The following is an 18,295-nucleotide window of genomic DNA, read 5'->3' on the forward strand; positions in this document are numbered from 1 at the left end:
AAAAAAAAATTCGTGAGGCAAAGAATTGTCCCAGTAATTACTTAAATCAATTTCCACACAAGTTTATTTCTCACGAGTATCAATGGAACCAGGGAACTTAGTTTTTAATGAACGTCCTTCTTGCATCAAGACTGGATCTGGCAGTTTCCCTATAATATCTTCACCCGTTATAGTCGAAACATCATTTGCAATGTATTCGAAACAAGTTTTCTGAACATTAGAACTTTTTAGGCACTGAATTTCATATTCAGAGTCAGAAAGCACTTTCAAAATTACAGATACATACTTAAAAATTGCAGGTCTTGTTCTTCTATTTCCTGTTAAACTAAATTTTACAAAAATAAAGTCCCCTACTTTCAAATTCTCACTCGAAGATAGTTTCACATTTTCTGGTATTTCATCTTCATCTCCTTCTACATAGTCATCGAAACTGCTTCCATTGTCCGTCCATTCTCGTTCCTCGGAAGAACTTGTTGGCCTATCACTTAACTCTTGTCTGTTTCTTGTTTTCCCCTTTTTTACGTGTGAGAATGCCAAGTGCTGCTCTTTGGACTTTAATTCCTTCATAGCTTTTCTCTTCCTTTTTTCCTGCTCCTTCTCCTGCTTCTCTTTTTCCTTCAGTTCATGATATTCCACCCACTTGTCACTAGTCACAACAGTGGGTGTACGTTCTTTCTTTCTCTTTGTGCCTCGTTGTTTGGGTTCTGGCCAAGTGATGACACTTTCAAAAACTGTTGCTAATGATTTTGGTGGTGTCACTTGGATACGCACTGAAGATGGACTATGGTTGGATATTGGAGTACCTGAATTATGTGAAATACTGTTGGGGGTTGTTGATATATCTGCAGGAATAAGACTGTTGGTGGGTGTTGAAGGAATATCTGAATTGCGTGTTGAAAATATGTCAATATTATCAACATTTTGATTAAGTCTGTCTGCGTTTTGTGAAACATTCTCTGTTTGATTATCTTCAGAGGGAGGCGCTATGCTATCTGTCAGAATGTCATCAGTGTTACCACTAGCACCATGCATTTCAACCTCATCAGCTATTTTTCTCCAGAACTTGAAAAGTAATAATGCTTCTTGATTTCCTTCCCACTCATGATTGCTTCTCTTGGTTGCTCTGAACTCATCTAGAAGGACAGGATCAATTTGCTTTTCTATGTATGAGAAATGTCTCTGAAGTTCCTCATTTGTCTGAACTGTGGTTGAGGCTGGTATACTACGAACAACTATCTTGCTATAATCTACATTGTTCACATTAAATGGAAACAGACCAGTGGCCCTGAAACCAGCACGAATATTTGCCACCATTTTAGGTTCTGTAATAATTTGTGACAGAACAGAAGGTACATCAGATTTTGAAATTTCAGTGCCATTATTTTCAAAACGCCATTTCTGAACAATCTTCTTCCACATTTTTTTCATAGGTCCAAAGACAGCTACATCTAATGGTTGCAAGATGTGTGTAGAATTGGGATGGAGAGCAACTAGAATGATCTGATTTTCCCTACAATATCGGCTCAAATGAAGTGTCAAATGAGAGCAGTGCCCATCTAAAAATATTACTACAGGCCGGGGAATTTCAGCTTCTTTCAAGAACGGATCAAATACATTTGTTATATACTCAAAAAAACTTTCACCTGTCATCCACCCATTTTCTGTTTTTCCAATGCCCCAGTTTGGAGGAGCTGCTTTCACCAATGATGCTGGAATCCTTGCATATTTGAACAGTGTTAAGGGAGGAGCAAATTTTCCAGCAGCATTCACTGCAAACAATGTAGTAACGTTATCTTTGTCAGAGTTACACGACTCTTCATAAACATGATGGCCACGAGGACCTATGATTAATTCCCCTTTAGGAGCCAGAAAAAAAGAAGTTTCATCCATATTAAAAATTCTATTTGGGTCATTTAACACATCCATATCATTTAAAGTGATGGATACTTCGTGAAACCAGTTTCTTATTTTCTCTTCTGTAACAGAACCTCTAGACCTATTGACATATTCTGCATGTTTTTGTGACAGAACCTTGTGCCTCTTAAGAAATCCATAATACCACTTTTTTCCAGGTCGATTGTTAGTAAATGTAGCCTTACAACTTTCCATATCTGCATTCTCAATAAGTTTGTGCACAGATGCACAGAGATTTTCTTTAGTAACTGGAAATCCCATGCTAGAACAGTCCAAAACCCAGTCCACCAATTTTTTTTCAATTTGTTCTCCTAAGACAGAATGTGGACCACAGTGCCCTGTAGATTCTTTTGGAGATACACCAGAAATTTTGTTTCTTAATGTTGTCTTTGGAACTTTGTACAACTTGCTTGCAGTAGCAACCTTCATTCCCTCATCAATAGCCTTTAGAGCATCTTTAACTTTGCTGGGAGAATACTGAAACTTCTTATTCTTTGGTTGACTCATTTTTCCTATAAATAATGCACAAAGATTTAGTTAAAGAATGTTGCATATTTGAATAGTGCCTATTGCATATTTTGTATCTTACAAGTATGATATGCCAAGACAATACTAACAATGAGGTATATATTGATATAAAAATACCAAAAATATTTTAATAAGCCTATTTAAATAAAATTAGCCTAGTGTAATGTAGGACAGAACACTAATATTGATGTTTTTGTATCAGTTTTTAGAAGTGGCCAAAACAGGATACATATATGTCTCCACTTATGGCCACATGCGTGGCCATAACACGGAACCAGGGCTAAATATGGATCTGTTAATGGCCACATACTTTTGATAACATGTTTTTAGGCTGAGCGATATAAAACTTAAAAGAAATGAAAATATAATGTCTTATCTTACCTCTGAACAGATTAAGTTTCTTCTGATGTTTTATTTAAACATGTAAAATACAAAAAAACAGATCATGTGTTGCTTAAAGAAAACTTCTGCAAAACCCAGCTTCTGCAACACTGATCATTTCACAAAATGGTGTCTCCAAACAAAAACAGACAAAAGAATTATTATGTAGACAAATGAAGAGAGCCTTTCACAAAGTTTATAATAATGTATAGTAGAACTGGCTGGTATTCCAGAGAAGCTTAAAAATTAACCTTTGACATCAAGGTGGCCATAAGTGGGGTAGTGGCCAAAACTAGAGCCTTCACCCTATGTAATACAGATTTTCTGATTTTATCAATCAAGTTTAGTTTTCACAATGAAAAATGCATTAATTATTGCCTATTGACATTAGGATATGCTGTAGAACAATCTGTTACTGCAGCCTTTTATTTCAATTTCAGATTCATAGCCTTCATTACCTTACAACCAAATTGTCACCTACCAAGCTAAACTAAACATCATATTACTACATTATACTACACATCTGTTTCTCCCACAGCCAAGAAAACTTTTGAAACCTATCCCTCTTTCCTGCCTGATGAAGCAACTAACAGTTCCGAAAGCTAGGAATAATTTTTTCAAACATTTTTGGAAGGCATCAAGTGATGCATAAAATGCATGTTTGACCATAAGCTGCTTTTTCATTTAAAACCCAATGTCAACTGGTTTCAGTCACAGGCCATTTTCACAGAGTAGGGTTAAAACTTGAATACTGGTCATGTCAAATATGTAGAGCACGGCATGAATTCCAGTATATCACACAGGACTCTAAAGGCAAACATATAAATAACATGTGTAGGCTAAAGGGTCATTCCATATCAAATCACCCAATAAAAAATAAATTTTACACCCACCTCCTGAGATTTTCATGAAATTTGGCTCAAATGGTTCTAATACCATCCTGACAACACCTGCAATTTTTTTTGCTGTATCTCTTACAGTTTTTTTTTTTTTTATAAATTTTTAAAGTTTTTATGTTTTGCGTTTTCTGAACCTTTGGAAATGGTCAATTTAATTTGTATTCAAAACTTTAAATTTGCTTATCTTAAAAACTCTTTTAGATAACATCATGAATTTTTGCAGCAAGTTTATTTATTATACATATTTGAAGATAAAAATGATGCTATTAAAATATATTAATATTTTCTATGGAAAAAAATATATGTATTTTTTTCTTTTCTTTTTTTTAATGGATGTTTAGTTTTATAAGAATTGCAATATCTAGAGTCTCAGACCTGATAGAATGCTCAAATTTGTTTTAATTTACTCTTAAACATATAGGCTATTTGATAAAACAAAAATAATGATGGCTTTTTAACATGTTTATTAATTATAGTAGATTACATTAGAATTATGTACAAAGATACTTACCACACTTATGTATAACCCAACTGATTGCTTGAAACATTGAATTTTTTGAGTAATTTTTTCTTTTTATTAAACATTAATGCTGATTCAAACTGTTTTTCCACTTCATCCAAGAGCTTTCAGTTCTTTTGATACAGTCTTTTTTGAAGTAATACATTCTCCCAGTGCCGCTTGATTGAGGTGCGTCTACTACACAGACTATGTGCTCCAAAGGCACTATGCAGGAATCGTCTCTTTCAGGCCAATAAAATGATGCAGCAGGTCCTGAAGGATGTAGAAATAGAATTTCTGCATCTTCTTCATCATTGAATATTGTTTTTACCAGTCCAAAGTACCAGTTACCATCATAATTTGCAGCCACATAGCTATTTATGGATGGTTCAACACGAACTCAATCAGAAGAAGAATGGAAAGAAAAGACTAAGGAGGGTTTTACACTATCTGTAGTCCTTCTAATTTCAAGGTTGTTTGTTGGAAGTGGTTTGAAGTTATGAAAACTTCTTGTTCCAGGAATGGTTCGGGTTGCTGAAAAACGTTTTTCTAGTTTTAACCGTAGCAAATCAGCTTCTTTTTTGTCAATAAAGTGAAAATGAATGTTTTCAATATTTTTTTCACAAAACTTATACACATCGATTGCTGTCATTATTTGTTCTTTGTCTGAAAGCTGTAGACTGGCTTTCCTTAAAATTCTTTTAATAGTTCCTCCTAGGCCATCACAAATTGACTTCCCATGACTTGTTGCAAAAAAAAAGAGTGTTGGGCCTTCAAATTAGTCTCTCAAGTGTTCAGTCAAATTTTTAAAACTGTTTCTATTTTTGTACTGCCCAGCACAACCATCTGTAAAGTAGTGAACTGAGTCAATGTCAGTATGATGTAATGACAGCGACTTTGTAATTTCTTTTTGTACAAAGTTAACAAAACCAGTGTCATGTTCTTCGTCATCAATAATAAAACAGTGGTTGGAAACAAAAACATTGTTTTCCTCATTTCTTAGAAAAACTCCAACTGGGCGTAGAGTACAACCACCTCTGTTCCAGTGGTAACTTTGGATCTCATTTTGTATAACAAAGGAATAATTTTCACTGAAATCCATCACAATAATTGCTGTTTTGGGTGGTGGGTCTTCTTTCAATCTTTTAAAGGCTGCTGATTGGGATTTTGCTATAAACGAGTTCGGGGTGAGCTTTTCCAATGACCTAACCAATAAAGAAATGTAGTCTTCAACACTGATAGACTGTTTGATCATTTCTGCCCTGTCTGTGTTAACCCACTGACTGATTACAATTTCTTCTTCTAAATCATAATATTCACTTAGTTTTTCAGTTAAGCACTCTGTTAGTGCAGTATTTGCAGGACAGCTGTTGCAATGATGTAGCATGCAGTTTTGGTTTTCTGTGTTGCACACAAGCATCTTAATTAGGTCTTTATAAGATTCTTAAATTTTCACAGCATCCAGTAATAGTTTAACATTCTGGTGGATACTGCATACACATACAGTGTGTGTGCCTGCAGCACCAGCAAGGATACACCATTTAGGTCTCAAGAAACAAAATTTTGAAAATCCTACTTCTACCTCGGGATTCTCCTATTTGAAATAATAATAGAGTTCTCTCAAGTTACACAAAAGAGTCTTTTTTTGCATGTACACATTTTCTTGAACACTTACTTTGTCTTTTGTTCCAGGTAGCACTCTGGAACTTTCATCCTTTTCATAAAAATCTGTTACAAGTCTTACTGTATTTTCAGAAAGAGTTTTACCTTTTTTTGGACCAGGAGTTTCCAAAATACCCTTTTCAGATTTTAGCTTTCTAGCTTGTCGCACCATGTACTCACTTACATTAAATTCTTTCATCACTTTATTTCGACTCCAAGAATCTGGAGCCAAGGTCAGAATCTGGAATTTTCTAGACCTCCCAACAGATGAAATCTTCTCTTTCATAAGAGAAATTATTACATCAAAATCCTTTGCTTTCTCAACCACACTTTTATCTTCTTCGTCATCATCAGAACTTGGTGCATCATATTTTAATGCTTTTGAAACCGCCTTTTTTGCAGTCTTTTCGATACTGCTAACCTTCCTTTTAAAATAAGACCCTTTACTTTGTTCTGACAAGCCATGAAGCTTTATCGGTGTTAAACCTAAATAATCAAGAGCAATGTTTGTTTGTACGAGGGATTCATTTCTGGATTCCAATGATTCTAATTCAACCATGACTTCATCATCTGTTTCACTTTCATTGACTTCAACTCTTAATTTTTCCTCACAAAAGTTACGGCATGTTGAGCAAAGCTTTTGTCTTGGTTTTATGCTAATATTTTTTGTCAGTAATTGTTTAGAAAGATCCAAGCCTACACTTCTCAAGGTTTTTTGATGGGCTTTTTGTGTTTTTTTAGTGGGTATACACATGTTGTTTGATACTTTTCAAAAACATTTAAAAAGTAGTAGCTGTGGTGTGAACATATATTCTTAAATTCACACAGATTAATTCCAGATCGTAAGTGGATCAAATCTTTTTCTTCCTCACTCAATTCTGATACCGGTTGTAACTTTTTTGAAGTTGTGTAGGTTGTTAGGAAACAGTCAGATTTTTTAAATAACCCTACACTACAGGTTTGAATATCTGACATACTGATTTCACTTTTGGTCTGATTACTGTTCTGGTTACTTTTATAGGATATTGGAAAAGAATCTCTGTAAACTAAGTAACAGTACTTACTGAGAGTTCGAATAAACTTAATAAAATACTATCCAAGCACTATTTATCACTGTAATAATTTTTTACTTCAAAACACAGGAGTAACAAATGTGGTGCTACAGAAGAATGCTGAAGATTAGATGGGTAGATCACATAACTAATGAGGAGGTACTGAATAGGATTGGGGAGAAGAGGAGTTTGTGGCACAACTTGACCAGAAGAAGGGATCGGTTGGTAGGACATGTTCTGAGGTATCAAGGGATCACCAATTTAGTATTGGAGGGCAGCGTGGAGGGTAAAAATCGTAGGGGGAGACCAAGAGATGCATACACTAAGCAGCTTCAGAAGGATGTAGGTTGCAGTAGGTACTGGGAGATGAAGAAGCTTGCACAGGATAGAGTAGCATGGAGAGCTGCATCAAACCAGTCTCAGGACTGAAGACCACAACAACAACAACAACAACAACAACAACGACCATAAACCACGATTCCAATATGGCACATATAAAGTCTGTACGTACACATTATGAGGACGAAAATACATCGAAAAACAAACACACCCACTTTCCTCAAAAAGCCTAATGACACTAACGGGACAAGCGCGGGAAATGGGGTGTTTTTAGGTGGGGGCAAACTAAATACAAACAAATTTAGACACCCACCCCCATACAAAACCACACAAAACAACGAAAAAAAACGACATCACAAAGCTCCCCAAATACGACTAAACACAGTATCATCTGGAATCGGACACTTCCCTTGACCTATATAGCTCAACAGCACCTCCCGATCCCATAGATTGGGATCAAACACTTCCCTTGGCCCTTATAGCTCAAAAACATCTCCCGATACCAATATCAACATACACAGCCACACGTTGGGATCAAACACTTCCATTGACCTGCGCACTTAATTTTATCCGATTAATTTTACTAAAATTACCACACGATGTACAGCGAACAACACTAAATTAACCTTGACACAAAATCGTTAACTCACTGAAACGAATTCCACTACAAACACAGTCGACACTCGAGCAATTCTGGATAATGAGCAAAAGCAAACTAAACCCATTACACCACACAAACGAAAACCCTGAACATACCACCAGAGAGCGCAACAAACCACAACACAACGACATCTACAAACACGCCACACTCGCAAACCAAACTACGTGCCGTCATGACGTCACACATGACAACACCCTTACGTCACGGGTCAAAGCCGACGCGTGGGATCGGACGCTTCTGTCGACCCCTGAAACCTGTCTTATTTGGGTTTTAAATAAGAAAGCATCTAATGGTCAAACATGCATTCTGTGCTTTGTTTTTTAATTTTAAAGTATCTGTTGGCAGAACTGGAATTTTGCTTCCTGAGTGTAAGTCGTCTTGTAATTTTAAATGGCATGTTTTTTTCTTTTGTATTAGATCTAGACAAATATTTTATCCTTGTAAAATAGTATGGCTTTTGCAGCCTAGTATTGAAGACCTTACTACTCTACTTATGTGCTTGTGCTTCAGTTACACTATTGATAACTTTCCTAATTTGTCTATTAGTCTCTTCCCATCAGTACCCTGATAAATGCTCACTGATGTTCTCTTACACAATATGACATTCATCCATCTTTTTCCTCTACAGTTCCTGTAGCTCGTATATGTAGGCCTATTTTTATGTTCTGTCTTCCATTCACTTTACTTTTTATTCTATTTTTTTATGTCCTTTATATTCAACTTTGTTTACAGTTAGTATTGAATTTAATAACTGAAATAATAAAATAAGGTAAATGCTCTAAATTTTTGAGGTTTTTGTGACCACTTGTTGATGAATTGCCATTTGGTGTCTGTCTCGAGGATTTGTTGAAGGATGCAGGGCACTTTTTAATGATGGAAAATTTGATTTTTTTATTACTTTATTTAGAATGACAAATAGCTGCTGTATTTTAAACTCATGGCCATATATGCTTCCTTGCTGCCCTCCCACTGCCATTACCTAAATTATTGCAAACCATTAGCATTTCACAAAACACTTAGAAAATTTTTGCTTGCAGTGTTTCTGTTTGGGATGTATTGTTTGTGTTAGTAACACAGATAGTTGAAAGAATCTGTAAATGATCAGCTTTGCTCTTATTGATTTTTTGTGTTGGTGAAGTGCTTTGTTTATGTCCTTTGAAAGTTTGCTGCTGAAATGCTACAGATTTTTGTGAATCTAGATGTCCATTGGTGTTCAATAAATACTAATAATGCCACACATCAAGAAATTCAATAAAAGAAAATTCAAGGGTACTAACAAAAAACAAAGCAGTCCATACTACTGAGGAGAACTAAAGGGGTCGACAGAAGCGTCCGATCACACGCGTTGGCTTTGACCCGTGACGTAAGGGTGCTGTCGTGTGCGACGTCATGACGGCGCGGAGTTTGGTTTGTGAGTGTGGCGTGTTTGTAGATGTCGTCCCGTTTTGGTTTGTTGTGCTCTTTGGTGGTATGTGCAGGGTTTTTCTTTGTGTTGTGTAATGGGCTCAGTTTGCTTTTGCTCATTATCCAGAATTGTTCGAGTGTTGGCTGTGTTTGCAGTGGACTTCGTTTCAGTGAGTTAACGATTTTGTGTGAAGGTTAATGTAGCGTTGTTCACTGTACATCATATAGTAATTTTAGTAAAATTAATCGGTTGTTGTTTTTCTTCAGGAATGGATATGACGGATCAAATTAACAGTGCGCAGGTCAAGGGAAGTGTTTGATCCCAATGTGTGGCTGTGTATGTTGATATTGGTATCGGGAGATGTTTTTGAGCTATATAGACCAAGGGAAGTGTTTGATCCTAATTTATGGGATCGGGAGCTGCTGTTGAGCTATATAGGTCAAGGGAAGTGTCTGATTCCAGATGATATTGTGTTTAGTGGTATTTGGGGAGGGTTTTTGTGTGTGTGTGTGTGTGTGTGTGTGTGTGTGTGTGTGTGTGTGTGTGTCTAAATTTGTTTATATTTAGTTTGCCCCCACCCAAAAACACCCCATTTCCCGCACTTGTCCCATTAGTGTCATTAGGCTTTTTGTGGGAAGTGTGTGTGTTTGTTTCTCGATGTATTTTCGTCCTCATAATGTGTACGAACCGACTTTATATGCGCCATATTGGAATCGTGGTTTATGGTCGTTTCCGCCATATTTGTGACGTCATGGGTCAAAACGGACGGGCGGGATCGGACGCTTCCGTATTTCCGAACTAAAGTATCAGTTCTTGAGGGACGATCAAATGTTTGTGTCAGCAGTGGCACTGCTTGTCTTTCACCCTTAACTCTTCCTACTAGTTTGTCATTCAGTTAGGTTCTGGCAATGTACACTATTACATTGTTTACGTTTTGCTACTTCTTTTATGAAAGAAGATGATTCAGTAAACAGTAACTGAATACTGGTATGAAAGTACATTGCAATACCCCCACATAATGATATGTAGAATTCTGCTACTAGGCAATATAATTTCTTCAATTTTTGTAGTCCTGTCATCCTTTGCATATAATTTTGTGGTACGTTGTTAATTGTTACTTTGGAACATTCTGATCGCAACTGAATAAAACACAATTTTTATGTCATATGCATTTCATCTTTATTCTTTGCATGGAATATAATGTGGTCTAGAATATGTACATATTTTTATTTATACTATTTAGCTTACACTTAGGACATTGTATAAAGGTTTTAAACACAGTGTCCTAAATGTAAACTAAGTAATATAAACAAAGCCGTACATGTGACTACGAAGGCTTTCCCGGCGTAATAATTTATAAAATTCTTCTCGGGTATGCAGCCGGATCATGACGTCTTCAAGACACAATATTTCTGCGGTCCAACTGGCCGCCATCATCAGGTGAGAGCGCTGGTGCACAATCTCGCCGGAACTGACTTCCCAGCGCAAGCGGCAGCCCATATATAGGCCGCAGAAGGCCCACAACGCGTGCGCGAAAAGGTGCCGTAGCTGCCCTCTAGTGCAGTAAACATGCCGCGCCGCCGGTGGTGGAAAGAGGCGAAATCGAGATATCGCTGTCAAAAATAAAAGAAAATTAAAAAATTCTATTCCGACGAATGAGACGCAGACCGTTGTTTTTTTAATGTCGGATAACACCGGGTCCCAAGTCTTACTTAAAAGATAGCCCTTGTCTCTATTAATAAGATTGTCAGATAAACGAATCTCTATTGATTCTTTTAAAATACAGTCCCAATATCGAGATGCAGGGGCAACCATTTGTGTCGCATCATATTGCATTCTGTGTCCCTGGGTGAGACAGTGCTCCGCCACTGCGGATTTCTCGGGTTGAAGCAGCCGTGTGTGCCGATGATGCTCAACACATCGGTCCTGAATGGTCCGGATCGTCTGACCAATGTAAGCCTTCCCACAGTGGCAAGGGATCTTGTATACACCGGGCTTCCTCAAACCCAAGTCATCCTTAACAGAGCCAAGAAACGCTCTAAGCTTGGCCGGCGGACGAAAAATACTTTTGATGTGATATCTTTTTAGAATTCTTCCTATCTTCGAGGAAATGCTCCCAGCAAAAGGCAGAAAAGCCACCGATTTGCAGGTATCTTCTGGTGGTTCAGGCGATGGTCCAAACTGGAAAGCACGACGGATCTGTTTATCTGTATAGCCATTCTGCTTGAACACAACCTTAAGGTGGTCCAATTCTTGTGTCAAGCTTTCTCCATCTGAAATGGCATAAGCTCTTCTCGCCAACGTTCGCAGGACCCCTGTACGCTGGAACGATGGATGACAGCTAGAAGCATGCAGGTAACGGTCCGTGTGCGTAGGCTTTCGATAAACACTGTGTCCCAGTGTCCCATCATCCTTTCTGTACACCAGAACATCCAGAAACGGAAGCTTTCCATCACTTTCCACCTCCATGGTAAACTTGATGCTAGGATGCAGTGAATTAAAATGATCTAGGAGGCGGTCAAGAGCCTCTCTCCCATGAGGCCACACCATAAACGTGTCGTCAACGTACCTCCAAAAACAGGTTGGTTTTAAGGACGCCGTCTTCAGCGCCATGTCCTCCAAATCTTCCATAAAAAGGTTGGCGACTATTGGGGACAGTGGGCTCCCCATAGCCACTCCGTCAGTCTGTTCAAAATATTTGTCATTAAATAAAAAGTACGTTGACGTCAGCACGTGGCGACAAAGCCTGGTTGTGTCCTCATCCAGTTTCTCCCCAATTAATTGCAAGGATTCTTCCAGAGGAACCCGGGTAAAAAGCGACACGACATCAAAGCTCACAAGCAAATCGCAGGGACTAAGACACAAGGACTTCAATCTCTGAATAAACACCATAGAATTGGGAATGTGATGTTCGCATTTACTGACGTGAGGGCCAAGAACAGATGCTAAATACTTGGCTAGATTGTAGGTAGGAGCACCCAAGTTACTCACGATCGGACGAAGCGGGACCCCTTTCTTATTAATCTTGGGTAGATTATAGATTAGACTATACGGCCTACCCAAGATTCATAAGAAAGGGGTACGTTGACGACACGTTTATGGTGTGGCCTCATGGGAGAGAGGCTCTTGACCGCCTCCTAGATCATTTTAATTCACTGCATCCTAGCATCAAGTTTACCATGGAGGTGGAAAGTGATGGAAAGCTTCCGTTTCTGGATGTTCTGGTGTACAGAAAGGATGATGGGACACTGGGACACAGTGTTTATCGAAAGCCTACGCACACGGACCGTTACCTGCATGCTTCTAGCTGTCATCCATCGTTCCAGCGTACAGGGGTCCTGCGAACGTTGGCGAGAAGAGCTTATGCCATTTCAGATGGAGAAAGCTTGACACAAGAATTGGACCACCTTAAGGTTGTGTTCAAGCAGAATGGCTATACAGATAAACAGATCCGTCGTGCTTTCCAGTTTGGACCATCGCCTGAACCACCAGAAGATACCTGCAAATCGGTGGCTTTTCTGCCTTTTGCTGGGAGCATTTCCTCGAAGATAGGAAGAATTCTAAAAAGATATCACATCAAAAGTATTTTTCGTCCGCCGGCCAAGCTTAGAGCGTTTCTTGGCTCTGTTAAGGATGACTTGGGTTTGAGGAAGCCCGGTGTATACAAGATCCCTTGCCACTGTGGGAAGGCTTACATTGGTCAGACGATCCGGACCATTCAGGACCGATGTGTTGAGCATCATCGGCACACACGGCTGCTTCAACCCGAGAAATCCGCAGTGGCGGAGCACTGTCTCACCCAGGGACACAGAATGCAATATGATGCGACACAAATGGTTGCCCCTGCATCTCGATATTGGGACTGTATTTTAAAAGAATCAATAGAGATTCGTTTATCTGACAATCTTATTAATAGAGACAAGGGCTATCTTTTAAGTAAGACTTGGGACCCGGTGTTATCCGACATTAAAAAAACAACGGTCTGCGTCTCATTCGTCGGAATAGAATTTTTTAATTTTCTTTTATTTTTGACAGCGATATCTCGATTTCGCCTCTTTCCACCACCGGCGGCGCGGCATGTTTACTGCACTAGAGGGCAGCTACGGCACCTTTTCGCGCACGCGTTGTGGGCCTTCTGCGGCCTATATATGGGCTGCCGCTTGCGCTGGGAAGTCAGTTCCGGCGAGATTGTGCACCAGCGCTCTCACCTGATGATGGCGGCCAGTTGGACCGCAGAAATATTGTGTCTTGAAGACGTCATGATCCGGCTGCATACCCGAGAAGAATTTTATAAAGCCGTACATGAAAAACATATATAACACAAACATTGTGTTTAGTCAGTTTTGATTAGGTACAGCAAAAAGAACTAGCAGTTATTTTTGCTGAGATATTTTGACATAAACATAATTAATTTACATTCACAAATGGCACAACAAGAAAAAAAAGAATTCCTAGAAAAAGCTGGAAGATGAAGACATGCAGCAGATTGAAGACCGTGCTTCAGTTGTGTTCTGAGGCACATTTTAATACGAAATTATACAATAACTTGCAAAGAAATCGAAATTGCAGTATTAATTTTCTTCATTGATGACTAGTTTTCAGCCCTAAGCTCATTATCAAATCATCCACTAAGCTATGCAATACTATCCATTATGACAGCCACATGACTGCTCATTTTAATTGAACACATCATTGTGTAAAGTGATGCTGGATTGAACTTCATTCACCTAATGTGTTGAGTCATGCATAACTTCATGATGATGACCTGTTTAACTAAAATGAGCAGTCATGTGGCTGTCATAATGGATAGTATTGCATAACTTAGTGGATGATTTGATAATGAGCTTAGGGATCAAAACTAATCTTCAATAAAGCAAATTAATAATGCATCTTAGGTAGTTTTTTGCAATTTATTGTATAATTTGGTAAAGCACACAGTCGCTGATGTCATGCCTTCCAGAATCCTGGAAATTAATAAAAACCTTTTAATATGACTGAAATTTTAATTCAAAATTTTCCTGAAGTAGTGCTTTTCAAAATTTAGGTACACTTATCTATAAACTGTTGAACTATTTTATTTATTTACTTTTGCAAATTTATTTGCTTTTTTAATATTCTAAAAATTAAAATGTAACATTTAATAATTTTTACTCTGGTTAGTGTAATTACTGCATCAAAGTAAATACATTAGCATTTTGGCCAACATATCGTACATATCTGGTAAAAATTTGGTTTCCTTCATATTTTTATTATTGGATTAAAAGATACCTGAATTTGAAGAAATATTTTAGAAAATCACGTGCATCACTTTTTCAGTTATTGTTTCTTTCTATTAATACTAATGCATCCTAAATTGTTCAAACTACTTGTAAATTGTGTAGATAGTATTCCGCATTATGTGTGATAAACTATGAAACTGTGAAACGTATGCAAAAGAAATGGTGTACAAAAGAAATAGGTGTTGATTTCCACAAAGTATGAAGCTGTAAAAGTATCCTTGGTACTTAACAATTTTCCTCACGTTTCACTGGTATGAGTTGCTGGCATTGCTGGTGGTGGCCTGAAATCGAGCCCATGGCCTGAGATTATATGTAACTGTCATACTAATGTCTGAGCGCTTTGTGAATCTTTGTCTGTAACAGCCTCTTGCTCTGGAAAAGCATCAGGAAAATCAATAAACAAATGTAGGCTGATGACCCTGTGACAGAAGCCAACAGGCAATACATAAAAGCTCGGTTTGTATTAGAAAGCACTTAGGATAATAGTAATGCACTGCAAACCTGTCTTTGGTCTTTGAACAAAGACAACTCTCCCAGTCCTAGTGATAGCTTCACATCATAATTCCATGAAATTTAAAATAAAATTAAAACAGATGAGTAAATAAAATTTCAAGGCTGATGTTCCAAGAAAGACAAATCATTCAAAGCAGAGTAAATGAAGTAGAATTAGAGAGAGAGAGAGAGAGAGAGAGAGATATCTATGGTTGATGGGAATAGAGTCCATAGAGCTGGAATGCTCTCGGACAATAAGAGCATCACCAAAGAACAACACCACCTATGAACAGTATTCTAAAGGAATAGATACTCAGATCAACAAATTAGGAAGACATTACAGTCATGCGGTCAAGATAGACTATGCCTGCAGAAGGAGCTGAGAGAGAAAAAGAGATAGTAATGCCAAGAGTTGTTTGTCTGCCTTGTGCTGGTATAAACTCCGGGAAGATCAGTAGACTGATACAGAAACATTGCATCCATTGTATTTTGCTGTTATTAACGAAAACAGAAAGTCTTCTTTGTACTGTTAAGGATGATAAAGACCTCTTAAAGCTGAGTGTGTACTGCATTCCATTTAAATGTAGCATGTGTAACAGGGTGACAATTATTGAACTATATAAAATAAAATAAAATAAAATCATCATAACTTCTGAACGGTTTATGTTAGAATGTACAAACTGCACAGTTGGCCGCCGGGCATGGTGGGAATTAATATGCACATGCTTGATGAACCCCATCCAGTAGAGAAGAGAGCAGCGTAAAATGCACTGGTACACACAGCAAAAACCATTTCTGATGAAGACTACTTGAATTCCAAAATCAGTCATCTGAAGTTCCAGAAGAATGACTACGGGTCATGTGATATCAAGTCAGCATTCACCAAGAAAAGGAAATATGAAAAGTTAAACATTCAAGTGATGAGCCACCGACTGCATCCCCTCTCTTCTGCGGCATTACAGCCAGCAAAATATGCAGGGTCCTGGGAAGATGAGGCATCAGATCTGTTTTCTGCCCTGCTAAGAAGATAAAGCAGATGCTACACCCTGTTAAGGACAGTCTCAGCTTCAGGATTCCTGGAATTTACAACATCCCATGTGAATGCAGAAGCAATTACATCAGTCAGTCCATCCTACCGCATCTGACCGCTATGCAGAACATCAACAGCATATTAAAAATTGTGAGCTGGAAAACATGCAGTTGCTGAGCACAGCCTCGCAAACAAACATAAAATACTGTTTTGACGAAAAAATTTGTGTACTGGGATCCCACATAGAGGGATTATATAATTGGAGATTCGGAAGAATTAAGAATGTGTGAGAAAACCTTCAGCCATGACAGCAGATATAATCTTACCAGTGTGCGGAAGTGAGCTCTCGACGCAGAGTAAATCCACAGATATTCATCACAATGTTTGCGTTACAGTGGGAGCAACGGTGCCGCAAGCACAGACGTTGACAGCATGATGTAACTACTGACCAATCAGAAGCCATCTTTGGGCTTTATAAGACCACAACTGCAGCAGTTTTGACAATCGGTTGTTGCCGACAATGATGATGGTGGATATCGTCAAAAGATCGAGGTTTCACCCTGGATTGATGCAGCAAGAAGTCTGAGAATGTATTTTACAACAGTGGCATCATGAAAAGCTTTGTTCTCATACAACTCGGAATATGTTACAAGATTCTACAGCAGGTGAATGATGGAGATATTGGTTGGTAGTTTTGTGAATCACTTCTGCCATCCATCCATATAATGCTTGAAAATGGGACTAAATCTGCCAAGGATCTGGTAATAATTCAATCATACCCTGCAGCTTTGTTCAATTTTAGGAATTTCAGCTGTTCCTTGTCATTATTTCTGCTGAAAATGACTGATATGGCCACATACTTGTGGTTAAGGGCATGGCTAGTGTTTTTCATACTTTATGGAAATTAATACATGTAGAGATTCAATTTCTTTCCAAGGCTTTACCAGGCCCCACATTCCCACTTTAAATAAATTTGTGGAATCTGTTTTGAGTGTACTGCACAGGTTATGACAACCATAGTATTTACTAACTTTTTTTAAGTTCAAACATTTGGATATAAGTCACCATAAAACAGAGGTCAGCATTTACCTAAAATACATTTACCTAAAGTAAATTTTCTTTGAATGTAGAAAACACTTCACTGTCAGAGGGAAAAATTTTCTCCTTGTGGGTAAAATAATTTCATTGCTGACAGGACGTTGAATCATAATGGATCTACAAAAGAAAGAAATTGGAAATTTTGGCCTATGGCTTTAGTGGAAAAAGTAGTAGAAGCTAAAGATCTTTAAAAAGGAAAGTACACGTTTTTTAAATCGCCCACAGAGTACAGAAGACAAAAATTGATGTAAAAAGTATTTAATCTTCCTGCCAATTAAGTTTCTTTCCTAACTGATCTCTCTCTATTTGCAAAGTAGAAGAAAACCTGTTCAGAAACCTAGAGCTTCAATGTTTACTGCTGTGAATTTCTGTTGGTTGTTAATGGTTTTGATCAGTTAGCTTAATTTAGATTTTGCTTGTTCCGTTATCATACATATGAAACTTTAATATGGTGTGCTGTGTATGAGTGTATTATAAAGACAATGTTCGAGATGTAAACTTCCAATTTTGCTTCTTCTCACAATGGTTCTTCAGTTACATGTAATAATTTGACTCTAAACAAATTGCTCGTAATGGTAATAGCAATAATGTAATGTACCATGCCTTGATTCTTTGCAAGGCTCATTATGTGATGAGCCATATGATAACAGTACATTATTTACCAGTTTCAGAACACCTGAAGAAATCTCATTCAAAAGAAGGTTCTGCTGTGCAAAGTGATGCAATTTGCCAGAATAGTGCTCTGGAACATGATAATGCCAAAGATTATTTTACATATAGGGATGGCATAGTAGAAAATGCAGTAAAGGAATGTGTTGAAAAAATACTAGTTCCAGAAAAAGATGGAGAATTTATTGGATCTTGGCTTATGACAGAGTAAGTATTTATATAACATACTAGCTTAGCACCTGCTGCTTTGCTTGTGTAGACTGTATGGTCTGTATAGATTTTTTGTTTTGTTTTCCTTTAATTAAATTTTTATGTTGTTTACAAATTGCAAGGAGTTCTAAACATTTCATGCTAATTTAGGCCATAGAAGCATGGCCTTTTCCAAAT

General features: G+C 37.8%; 1 protein-coding gene across 2 annotated transcripts in view; it reads left to right on the forward strand.

Annotated features, from left to right (window-relative positions):
* The window catches only part of LOC126251464 (tumor protein p63-regulated gene 1-like protein), a 132,890-nt gene that overhangs the window by 2,024 nt on the left and 112,571 nt on the right, over positions 1-18,295 (forward strand). For both annotated transcript variants that reach the window (XM_049951898.1, XM_049951899.1), the window contains exon 2: positions 17,905-18,115. In XM_049951898.1, the coding sequence (XP_049807855.1) occupies positions 17,905-18,115 (211 nt within the window). The remainder of the gene's footprint in view (positions 1-17,904; positions 18,116-18,295) is intronic.

Source organism: Schistocerca nitens, chromosome 4 (assembly GCF_023898315.1).
Source record: "Schistocerca nitens isolate TAMUIC-IGC-003100 chromosome 4, iqSchNite1.1, whole genome shotgun sequence".
Classification (NCBI taxonomy): domain Eukaryota; kingdom Metazoa; phylum Arthropoda; class Insecta; order Orthoptera; family Acrididae; genus Schistocerca; species Schistocerca nitens.